The sequence below is a fragment of the Zalophus californianus genome, chromosome 12, assembly GCF_009762305.2.
Source record: "Zalophus californianus isolate mZalCal1 chromosome 12, mZalCal1.pri.v2, whole genome shotgun sequence".
Lineage (NCBI taxonomy): Eukaryota > Metazoa > Chordata > Mammalia > Carnivora > Otariidae > Zalophus > Zalophus californianus.
In genome coordinates, this window is record NC_045606.1 from 87,209,362 (window position 1) to 87,221,691 (window position 12,330).

General features: G+C 40.6%; 1 protein-coding gene across 2 annotated transcripts in view; it reads left to right on the plus strand.

Annotated features, from left to right (window-relative positions):
• The window catches only part of EXOC4 (exocyst complex component 4), a 718,447-nt gene that overhangs the window by 409,460 nt on the left and 296,657 nt on the right, over positions 1 to 12,330 (plus strand). Inside the window, exon 11 of one of the 2 annotated variants that reach the window (XM_027573747.2) lies at positions 1,413 to 2,324. The exons of the other annotated variant lie outside the window; for it this stretch is intronic. Coding sequence (XP_027429548.1) covers positions 1,413 to 1,440 — 28 coding nt within the window. The 3' untranslated portion in view covers positions 1,441 to 2,324. Of the gene's footprint in view, positions 1 to 1,412; positions 2,325 to 12,330 lie in introns of those variants that run through there. 2 annotated transcript variants of the gene reach the window in all.

Here is a 12,330-nt window from a genome sequence, read left to right on the forward strand (position 1 = left end):
TGTTACTGTTACAAATGTCTTACCATGCTACCCTTAAATTGGTCACCATTGTTTTCTTAGCGTCAAATGGCAGGTGAACAAGAACATTTATTTTAAGATCACCAGTACTTTGCCTAGGAATGTTGACAAATTTGTATCAGCCATGAAAGACCTTGTGAATTTAATAAAACAATGCATGGAGTAGCCATCAGGCATCGAGGACACAGTGTTTGGTATTTTAGTCCGTTGAAGCTGCTATAGCAAAAATACCATAGACCGGGTGGCAGACAACAGCAGTTTACATCTCTCGCAGTTCTGGAGGCTGGAAGTCCAGGATCGAGGTGCCAGTAGGTCTGTGTCTGGTGAAGACCTGCTTCCTGACTTGCAGGAGCCCCCTCTCTTACTGTATCTTCACATGTCCGGGGAGATCGTCTCTTTCATGACTCCAGCTGGCACTCATCTCATTCACGAGGGTTTTCTACCTTCATGACCTAATTACTTCCTAAGCTCCCCACCTCTAAATACCATCACACTGGGACTTCAACATGACGTTTAGGGGGACATAGCATTCAGTCCATATAGCACTTGGGAAGAAGCACAGCAGAAACCGCCTAGGCAACATTGAGGCTCCTGTCTCAGGTTGGAGTAGACCTCGGGAAGATGCTCATCTCCTCTGCATCTGGTCTCATAGGTGCCTGCCTGTGTCTCCCCTCTTGCTCACAGCCCTGGGTCAGTGTAGCTGCTGTGGTTCATGTTGTATATGGGGATTTCTCAGTGCTGAGATGATTTGGACGTGGAAACCAGTTGGGATATAAATTGGTAGTTGCAGGTATGAAATGCTACTATGCTACAACTGAGACCTGTTGTCTAACCTCAACTGTTTTTACTGTGCAGTCAGACAAAAAAGCATATTCCAAGGCAGCTGCTCCGCATTTCTCTTATCTTTGTTTTGCTTTGATGCTGTTGCCACATGCTTTTTATTTTCTTTTTTATAAGTAATCCTAAATCAGGTAACCATGTCATGTTAGCCTTAAAATTCAACTGTGTCAGGCTTAATTTGATCAACAACAAAAATCGAAGAAGAAAGAAAAAAAAAGGAAAAGGCGTCACCACCAGCATATGAAACGTTTTACAGAATGAACGCCAGACAGGGATAAATGAAGCACACTGTTGGTCAAGTGGACTCCAGTGGATGCCATGCCATCCCCATAGAACAACAGTAGTAGAAAATAAGCCATGTCAGTTTTTACTGACTTGTTCTTTTGGTGATTGAGGCATTTCATTGCACAACCAGGAAAATAATAGGTTACTTTCACAATGGGAGAAGTTTAACAAATGCTCAGTCGTTCACCTACATCATCACTGTTGTTGGCCAGAGCTTTACTATATGATATTGATGCCTTGCTTCTTTCTTATTGCCATATTCTTTTCAGATTCAATCTGTCTGCAATGGGCCACTAAACATTTCAATTTGCTACCTGTGGAGCTGGATTGCGATGTTCAGGCTGAAATGAGAGAGAAATGGATTTAGTGAAACTCAAAGTAGAGAGTTTCATGGATTTTTGAAGAAGGATGCACAAACTGAAACCCACAGATAAGATACACGTGATCACTTTTGAGTGTCTCAAGGAAGTACATGGTATTAAGCAATTCATGGATGCTTATAGGGAAAATAGACTCCACTAGATACTGATAAGACCCCTTGCATTTTGAGGAACACAGACTCTGCCGGCCTGGGCTCTGCTTGCCTAAAGTCAGCGCTGCTGCACTAGCCCTCGAATCCTTCTAACACTGCGCTCATTTAGGTGCTCTTAAGAGAGCTTAGCTCCTAAAGAAGATGGAAATCCAAATTATTTTCTCGCACGGTCAGACTAAAAGGAAGGGTTTTTATTCTAGAATCAGAAGAGAGGTTTTCTCTCCTTTGCAGTTCAAAAGGAAAATAACCTGAGGACAAGCTGAACGTGGCAGAGTGAAGGGCCAAGAGAATCACAGACAGCTGGAACAAGAGCCTTGATTTTACCGTTCCTGCAGCCCTTGCCACCTTTGGGACTTACTGTTGTATGAGAAAATAGATCGTCTTACTGGTGCCGCTGGAAGCATGCTGGTAGATAGATCACCTTGGATATTTATATTCCACAGTTTATTGTACATTCACATATATGGTGTCACCTTAGAAAACAATTATGCAAGTTAGTGAGCACCCTCCTCATTTTAAGAGTAGAAACAGAGAATTTAGTGGTGAAGTGACTTGTCCAAGGCTCGGCCAGGATTAAAGTTCCTCATCTTTGGAATGCAACTCTAGCTGTCTTTCCCATTCATATCATAATCACTGTCATAATGTAAAAATACCACCAGACTACAAAGGAATAAATAATACTGAGCCTCTATTCTGTCACTGTATGAGTTTGAGAAGGGCATCCTATCTGGGCCACATTTTTCTCTTCCGTGTAAATGGAGATCAACAGACACAACCTACTCCCTTTTTTTTTTTTTTTTTTTGCATAAACCTGACTCCATTAATGTGTTTTCTCCGTGTTTACCTTATCTTTTCTCAAAATCATCATCATCATCACAAAAGAGCAATAATTGATGGGTTGTGTAAATAGAGGAAAGCTAGAAGGCAGAAGATAGCAATCGTGGGTAACTTTGTACTAGGCCAGGCTTTGGAATGCCAGGCCAGTTATTTGGGGACTTCAGGGGTCTCGTTGTGCTCTTATTTCTTGCTGCCACCACTGAACGCTCCCCGTTGGGAGTGGTCCTTCTTCTCCTGACTGTAGACTACAGAAATGGATCTGGTCTGTGATTCCTTTCTCTGCTGATCCTCAAGGAGCCATGAAAATCTTTAATGTTTTCCAGTGATTGCGTGGGCGTGGGGCGGGGGTGTGGGGGGGTATGTAATACTGGGATTTCAACAAATGGGAGAGATCCCAGGTTCCAGATTAAAAGTAAAAGAATAACTTAGAGTCTTAAACATAAAGGCCCCTATATTTGAAGTGAATTTAGGGACTTAAAAATTTCTTCGGCCTATTCCTGCTCTTCTTCTCTATTTTTCTCTTAATTCCTATGCTGCTGCTTAGGGACTTTCTGTCCTAATTAACTGTGATGAATTCAAAGATGGCCCCTTCTTCTGCATTTTGTGTGTTGTTTCAGTTGTTTCAGACATTGCTTGTTTGTCTTCTCTTCACTATTAGGGGAATTTGGAGCAGGGAGGAGAAGGGTACCAGGATGCCAGAGCCTTTAATTATTTTATTTGGGGCAGAGGGGGTATTTGTAGTATAGACACATGAAACTAGGCAGGTTACTTCTTGTGGAAACTCTTAGTCTTACTCTAGAAAGCATATTTCTTCATAGAAAGTTACTGTCAAATAGCCATATTATTTCTGTTCAAATGGGGATCACCATTTATAGGTAAAGCAATTAGCTTTGCCTTGAGTTAATAGAAGGCATACCATATCCCAATGAAGAATTTTTTTTCTTAAAAATATTATAGACAAGTTCTCAAAGACAGTGTTAGGCTACTATCTTCAGAGAGGTTCGTCTTAACCTTGATATTTATGAAATAGTCTTTTTCTTGAAGCATTCCATTCATTCATTGATTCATTCAGCAAATATTTATTGAGTACTTCCTGTGTACAGAACACTGCTAAATGCTGGAGACAGAGCCATGAAAAAGTTGGCATGGGACTCCACCTTCAAGAGGCTTTCAATATGGCAGAAAGAGTGAATTGAGCAAGTGGTTGCAAGGGCTTGTTAGAGAGCTGGAATACCTGTGTATGGGAGAGGCTCTTGTGTGAACACAATCTATTTATAAATGTGGACTTAGAGAATTTTGAGAGAGGAGAGCATTGCTTTGGAAGGATCTGTGAGAGACATCCTCCCTGATCGCCATAGAAATATGCATTTTTTCACATCTGGCCTTGCCTGTTAGACTTGAAGACCTAAAATGATTTTTAATACAGAGCTGGTCTCCTGCCACAAAATATAAAAATACCCTCTGATTGGAACTTTCTTCTAGAGTATTTTTGTGTAATTAAGGAGGGTTTTTTGTTTTTTTGTGTTTTTACATTAGTTTTAGAAAGTGTTCTTTAAAAGTAGATTTCTTCATTTGGCAATATTTCACAACTGGCTCTGTGTTCCTCAGACTCAGATATAAATAAACAATAAATTATTTTTTAATTCATTTTAAGTTTTTTTTTAGGTTTGATAGCAAGTAATTCTATTTGATATTTCCCATAGATTCAGATTTAGCTGTAAAAAGAAAAAAAGAAAGAAAGAAAGAAAGAAAAAAGAAAAAGAGGCCCAGACAAAGAGGAATTGTTAGAACTTCTGAAAGGTTCACTACTCTTTCTTACCCTTTCAGGTGACTAATGCCAAGGAATGAAATCAGTAAAATTGCCCTTTTCTGTGTAAGTCAAGGTCAATAACTAGTAAAAGAGCTTTTGAAAATTAAATGAGCTTTATAATTTTACAAGTGATAGGAATCATCTCCTTTTAAATTAGCATTATTCATTTAATAACTAAAGAATTGATGTATTTCCCTCGTTCATTTGTAGAAGTTTTCTCCTTTTTAGTCTGGTTCATTCATCAAGGCACAACAAAATTGTGAGTGTTCTGTCCATGGGTTGCCCCCCTTACTCCCCACACCCCCATCTGTGAAGCTCGCCATGATCATCGCTCTACTCCCCTCCATAGTTCTCTGTGATTTTATTATAATACACTCATATATCCATCTTTCTGTTATGTTAGGAACTCCTTGTGTCAGAACAGTGTTATTGTAGACCCAGTGCCCAACACAGGGTTCAGCATATACTAGGTGCTCATATATATGTGATGAGTGGATGAAATGTGGCCCTCTGAAGAACAAAATATACATACATTCTTATACACATACAGCCAGCAAATATATATTAAATGCCTATGTGTACAGGGTTGCCACCCAGTCTGTTGAAGGTGCTAAATATATAGGGTCCCTCCCCTACGTTTGGAAAGCTTAAAATGTTGATGGAATCTAAATGCATATTTGTGGAAAAGATGCCTTAAATAATGATATATATCAAAGATATGCTTTGTTGAGATGCCAAAGGATAGCCTTTGCTATAGTTTAGAGGCTCAAGGATCTCCTTTCACTAAGGAGAATCAGGAACTTTTCCATAGAAGAAATGGGATTTTTAGCACAACCCTGAAAGAGCTGGTAAGATGTATGCCCGAAGGCACCATGGATGGTCGTTTTGTCCATTAGGTTCCATCCAGGTCTCAAAGCAAAAACTGACTATACAACCTCATCCAGCATGGGTTAAGGGATAGATTTTACTAGGGAAAAGGAAAACTGACACAGCTAAGTCAGCAAGACAGAAGAAGGCACAGTTCCCCCCATTCTGCATCATCCCACAGAGAAGTACACTGGGGCTTCTGCTCTGCTGAGCCTGCAGAGTGGGTTTGAATTCCCCTGGTATTCTGCCTTACCATCAGGCAAGAATGAGAAAGCATCCTTGTCATTGAGAGAATCCTTGGGCTGCTTAGTTCCAAGCAGTTCAAATTGGTGTCCCAGCTGCCTCTAGAAGTTGTCTGGGAGGGTCAGCTCCTCATACCTAGATGCTTTCAGACCCATGGGACGTCTCAGTCTCCTCTTCTGGGGGATAAAGGCGCCAGTGCTGTGGATAACTGATCCTGAGTACGGTCCCTTCTGCTGGGAAAAAGGTGTTCACCTGCTGTAGCCTAGTTTTTGTCCAGGCAACACTGAGTGAGCTCTGGGGGTCACCATCAGATAATCCTGATTATTGCCCGGCAGTGGTCAAGAGTTTGGGCCCTAGAAATAGAGACCTTCATTCAAATCCTAGCTTGTCCGCTTACGGGCTCTGTGACTGTAGACCCTTCACCTCTCTAAGCCTCAGGATTCTGAAATGTGAAATTAGAATAATAATAATTCATTCTTCATAGGATTGTAGTGAGGACTACATAAAACAGACCTTTAGCACCTCGTAAATGTTCAGTGAACATTAGCCATGAAGGAAGGATAATGATTTTCCAAGAAAGGGACTAGTGAGAATGTTCGTGTGAGAGCAGGCATGTCCTGGGGAAAGCGAGCGGACCGGTTTTGTCAGGGTAGCGGCTCGCTTTGGGGAAAACAGGACTAGATTTGTGGTGGGCCCTTAATTCAAGACTGAAGAGTCCTCTTCCAGTCAGTTGGGAGCCACTGAAGATTTTCTTGTCAAAACATGACATGTAGAGGAAATTTTCAGAAAAATAATGTGGTGGTAGGCACTCCAGGTATATTAAAAGGTAAAGAAACTGAAAACAGGAAGACCTTATGGGCTAAAAATCATTTATTTTCCAGGAAGCTGTGGATTTGAGTTGCTTGAACTTTGACTTCTGTTCAGTCTGCCATTAGCCTTCATTCACTTAGTTATAATCTTAGTTGCAGTATGCTTTTAGACCTGTGTCCATCTGCTTTTTATTCTTCATTGTATGCACAGCTTGAAGCTTAGCATGGTAAAAACAGTTTATATATATATATATATATATATATATATATATATATATATATAAAACATTTCTCAGAAGTGGATTTTGGTGATTTCTCATTAAATTGAATTGACAGAAACTTAGGAACAGTGCTACCCCCTTTTCAAGAAGTAAATATTTTTTAAGATTTTATTTATTTATTTGAGAGAGAGGATGAGATAGAGAGCATGAGAGGGGGGAGGGTCAGAGGGAGAAGCAGACCCCCCGCCGAGCAGGGAGCCCGATGCGGGACTCGATCCCGGGACTCCAGGATCATGACCTGAGCCGAAGGCAGTCGCTTAACCAACTGAGCCACCCAGGCGCCCCAAGAAGTAAATATTTTTATATTTAATAAAATAGGAGCCTGGGTGGCTTAGTCGGTTAAGCATCCATCCGACTCTTGATTTTGGCTCAGGTCACGATCTCAGGGTCATGAGATCAAGCCCGATTCAGGCTCTGCCCTGAGCGTGGAGCCTGCTTAAGACTCTCCCTCTCCCTCTGTTCCTTACCCCTCTGCTTGTGCATGCACTATCTCAAACACGGTCAAGGGTATATGAGTAGCCGTGCTCCCCTGCTAGAACCTCCAAACAAGCTCTCAGATAGATAGATAGATAGATAGATAGATAGATAGATAGATAATTTTAACGTAGTAAGTCAGAGCTTTATAAAAGTTTGCAATGTCTTGTTTAGCATTCTGTTTTCTAATCCTGCCTAGCATAGTGCTTGATAGAGACTAATCAAGAAATGATGGATGGATGGATGGATGGATGAGTGGATGGGTGGATGAATTAATGGGTTGCAAGGCAGTCCAGAATTAATGGCCCTTTCCCCACTGGATTATAATTGATTGTGTATGATTGTCTAATGTGTCTCCCACCATCACCCCCCGTGGACCGGGGCCTCTTGGGGCAAAGATTGTGCCTCTGTTCTCAGTGTAGCCCCAGTTCCTAGCTTAAGGCCTAGAGTAGTCTTTCATTATTTCTTGAATAAATGACTCTATTCCTGAAATAAGGTTAAACATGGGATTTTGAGAGAGTACATTACTGATAAAGGATTGTGTTCTGAACCTTGGGCTACTTAAGATCTCTGAGCCTTAGTTTCCTTATCTGGAAAAATGTGTATAACACCTATTTTGCTACTAAGTGATAGTTAAAATGTAATAAAAAGTACTTCAGAATTATAATTAAATCTGGAGATTACTGTTTCATGAGTGTTGCCTATGAACTATGAGAATTTAAGGCACAACCACCAATAAGGAAACACCATTTCTTTTGACCTTGAAAATTAAACAGCCAGTTAAATCACCAGCAAAATGGGCTTAATCAGGAATAGCAGAGGAATTGCAATTAGAGACATGCAAGCTGTGACAAACCATAGGCAAATCTGGAGAACAAATGAGAGGGGCTTGCTTGCATAAAGCAAAGCAGGAGGTTGGAAAGGGGTTGCATTGACTTAAGAGTCCTTTGGAGGAGCTCAGGAGTGGTGGCTTCTCTTGTGCTGAGTAGTGATGTCTTCTCATTGGCTGGAGCTGTTCCCCGGGCAAGAAGGAAATCTTTCTCCGTCTTGCTGGGGTAGTAATTTAAGGTTCTTCTCATTGGAGAATGTAAGGGACATGTGTGCCTGTTGGGCGTCTACAGTTGACAACAGGGCGTTGTGTGTGAGAGCTCCCCTCAGAGCTTTCCAACTCCATTTCAAGTGAGGTTTCTTTTTCTCAACTTTCACAAGCAAACCAGTCAGCCTTAGAGTATGATTTTAAAGTTATTTTCTTATTCGTGTAAAACAAACAAAAAAATAGTTACTCAAGGGATATCTCATGTTGTAAAATTTCTAGAAATTTCTGACAATGTAGTAGGTTTTCCTTCCTCAGTTCTTTACGTTAAAATATCAGAGAGAAAAACCCAAAACTTTTGAAAGAGACAGAACAATATTTTGCTTCACTTGCTGATACTGACGGAAGCCCAGCTGTGGTGTTCAGCACACAGCAATGTTTCCATGGTAGATAAGCAAAATACAGACCACTTGGAGATGTAGGAAAATTTAACATCCCAGCAAGGGGACAGGTAACTTGAGATCAACTTGACTGATACTTGAAATGAGCCACCTCAGAAATGGAGGAGTGTTATTCAGGGCTTAAATTTTTCTGATAATTTTAAGGAGAAATAATTTGGGGCTAAAATAGAACTTCTCAGTATTAAATAGGACCCTTCAGTTTTCCTACAGTGAATAGGTAACCAAGTTTGATGTCACAACTGTCATTCTGCTCTATTCCTTTTGCCTCTGGTAGACTTGTCCTTACATTTACTATCTCTATCCAATTAAGGGAGAAATGGAGAACTTGAAATTCAGAGAACTCCTTCTTTTTTGTCACTAAGTTAATGGACTGGCCTTGATTTTGGGTGAAGTTGAGAAAATGTGGCTCTTCATTTCCATTTTTTTTTCATTAAGATTAAGAAAAACACTCCACATTTTGTCCATTTATCAGCAGTGGCATCACCTTGCAGTTTATGATCTTCCATATTCTTAGGAGCTTATTATAAAGAAAATTACTTCGAAACATCATCAAGCAAGCATACATTCTGAGTGTTACCTATTTGGGGCTCATAGAGTATCCTTAGGGAAAGAACCAGGAATCAAAACCGATAATTGGAACCATTAATAAGATAGAGACTCTCTTCTCATACGGAGGCAGTGTGGTGTGGCAGAAAAAATATATTTGTAAGTCAAGAGGTCTTATTCCTATTCCTGATATCGTTACTATGTCAGAGACCAGATTTTACCACAGTAGACATAAGTCGTTGTAACATTCAGGGAAATAAAAATGCAGATGTAACATAATGCTGAATGTAAGGTGAAGTTTTAGAACCTTTGTGGTCAACCAAAAGCACCAGCTCTTCTTTGTGACCTCCTAGCGAGTTAGGTGTCTCTTTTTTAAATGTAACCCCTGGGCAGGTATATACATGGTAAGAAGATGTTTGGCTGGGAGACAGTTTTCCACGAGTTCTTGTGTCCCTTCATGTCTTGTGAACAGAAAAGCATGACACTGTGGACTTTTGTCTTGGGTTGCTCTCTCAAGGGTGTTTATTCAGTGAACAGCCTTGTGGCAAGAAAAGAATGTCTCCTCTCGGGAGCAAAGGATGGTTTTCTTTGCCATCCAGTATCATAAAAACACGATCTCACTATAGGGACTGAACACTGAGCAGGTTTGCTTACAGCCCATTATAAAGGATTGGGTTTCCTGAGCCCAGGATGCCCCTCTTGTTCTGTGCCCACTACGTGTCATTCGTTACCTGACCTGCATCATGGGGCTCAGTGGGAAGTAGGCTTCAAGGAAGCAGAGCAAGGAAATGATGGTGCTCTGGCTACTATCATTCCTGCACGTAGTAAAATGTCCTTTGTCTCTGACCCAGGGGGCTGGTGGTTTTTTGGGTTTTGGGTTTTTTTTTTCCTGCCAGCATTCTCAAAACTGTGGCAGACTAACTTGTTAGCTTGCAAGTAGGGTAAAAACTCAGACCCATTACAGTTCTTGACAGAGTTGAGTTTGAACGTATTGATTTTGAAGGAAGGTACAGAGGTGAAGTTACGCATCTGAGGCAGTTGGCAACTGCATATAAGTTCAGGCATGTCTACGTTCTGACAAGCAAGAAGAAGTCAGAACTCACAATATAAAATGTAACTTTAAGATTTCTTGCTAAACAGGGGTGTCTGGGTGGCTCAGTCGGTTGAGCATCTGACTGTTGATTTCCGCTCAGGTCATGATCTCAGAGTTGTGAGTTCGAGCCTGCTTGAGAATCTTTCTCCCTCTCCCTCTGCCCCTCCCCCTGACTCATGCTCACTCTCTCAGAGAGAGAGAGAGAGAGGAAGGAAGGAAGGAAGGAGGGAGGGAGGGAAGGAAGGAAGGAAGGAAGGAAGGAAGGAAGGAAGGAAGGAAGGAAGGAAGGAAGGAAGGAAGGAAGGAAAGAAGGAAGGAAGGAAGGAAGGAAGGAAGGAAGGAAGAAAAAATTTCTTGCTAAACAGACCTTACCTGTTACCACATTTGGGACTTGCCTTAAAACCATTGTTTCATTACAGTGAAATGTTGGAAATCTGTTGATAAGGCTCTTTGATTTTGAAAGTTAAAGATACAACACTAGAGAAGACCAGTTTCTCTGGCTACACATATTCAGCTGCTTTACCTGAGTTCACTAAATTACAGTTGCTCTTGCATTTATCTAGGGTTCAGAGGAAATCAGAGGCTCTTTAAATGGAGAAAAACAGTTAATTTCTTTCTCCTATAGAAAAAAATCAAGATTCTGCAGACTGAGAAATGTTAAAGAAGAAACATATCCTTTTCACAAGGAAAGGCAAACTGTCTATTGTTAAACTCGGCTTTGGGCAATTACATGTCTCTCTCAGTAGCCAATTTGGAAACATTATTGAAACTTTCGGTCTTTGGTATAATATACCTGGTGTGGTAAGCAGGAGTGATAACTGGTAGGTACTTCAGCTTGAATTCTAGGCATTTTAAAGGTTATCGGGAAAGGGAGAATAATCCATGAATTTTTACTAGAGTGTTCATTTAAGCATCTTCTGTGAAAATCAATGTAAAATTTCCTTGCCATTCAAAATGCAAAGTGGTGTGTAATATCACTACTCCAAGCTGCCCTAAATTGTTGAATTTTTAAACAAGCAGGCTTTGAGTTATGCCCTTACCACATAAATTCAGCTTCTCAGGTTGGATTATTGCCATATGGTTGCAATTGCAAGAAAAATAAATTTATGTCAGTCTGAATTCTACCTCTGCATTTATTATTTAAGCAGCTCTTAACCTTTTCCTAGGTCAGTGATCATCTCATGGATTTGCTTTTATTCATATGCCTCAGAGGAGAAAAATTCCTTTCTTTATGAGTATTATTTATAAGTTAAATGTTACTTCTCCATTTACATTAGTAATCTTAAATTATCTACCTGCTTTGGAATTCATACATTACGAATTTGCCAAATGAAAGCTGTCAGACGGCTGCATATATTTGTGCCACTCCTCTGTTGCCCATTAAAGGAGCTGGTTTGGGAAAAATACAAAGCATTCAGAAGGGCAGAGAAGAGGTCAGGTGATCCGTATCAAAGTCGGCCTTGCTACAGCTTGTACCAGCTGACCTCCTGGCAGTCTCCCCCAACCTTGAGCTGTTGAATTAACCCTTCTACCTCCTTTGTGTTTCCTTCATTAAATCCTCAGTGGAGTGGGTGGAGAAAGAGAACACTGTTTAAGAGAAATAGTGTCTCCCCCTAGGCAGCAGCATGACAATACATCTTGACTTGATCGGGAGGAGTATCTTGAGTTACTAAAGAAGTTTAACTTTTTTCCATAAAGACTTACTCAAAATTAAAAGCCCTGAGTTATAGAAACAAAAAAATCTTACATGTAATTGCTAATCATGCCGATCTAAATTATGTGACTCCAAAATCCCATTACCAAGATGAATAAATAACCTCAGGCTGGCAGATCTGGTAATGGCAAGTTTGCCCTTGGGCTGGTAAATTTGGTCTCAGGCCTTGGGCAGCTAGATGAAGGCTGGTTTTTCCAAGCTGGTATTTCCAGTCGTACACCCTGTCTTGTCGAATAACTTGAGAAAGAAGGGATTCAATTGGAGCTGTTGAGAAACTTTCATTTCCTCAGTTACTCCAAAGTCAACGGAAAGATCTCAGTCAGACTGAGCTTTGTTGGGGAGTAAAAGACAAAATTTTAAACCCACATCTGGAAGATAGGTTAGCAAGGCAGACTTTAAAACAGACCCTTGTACATCTTAATTCTTCTGGAGCCTCTTCCGCAAGGTATTTTTGTTCACTCATTCATTCAACAAATATTTATTGAGT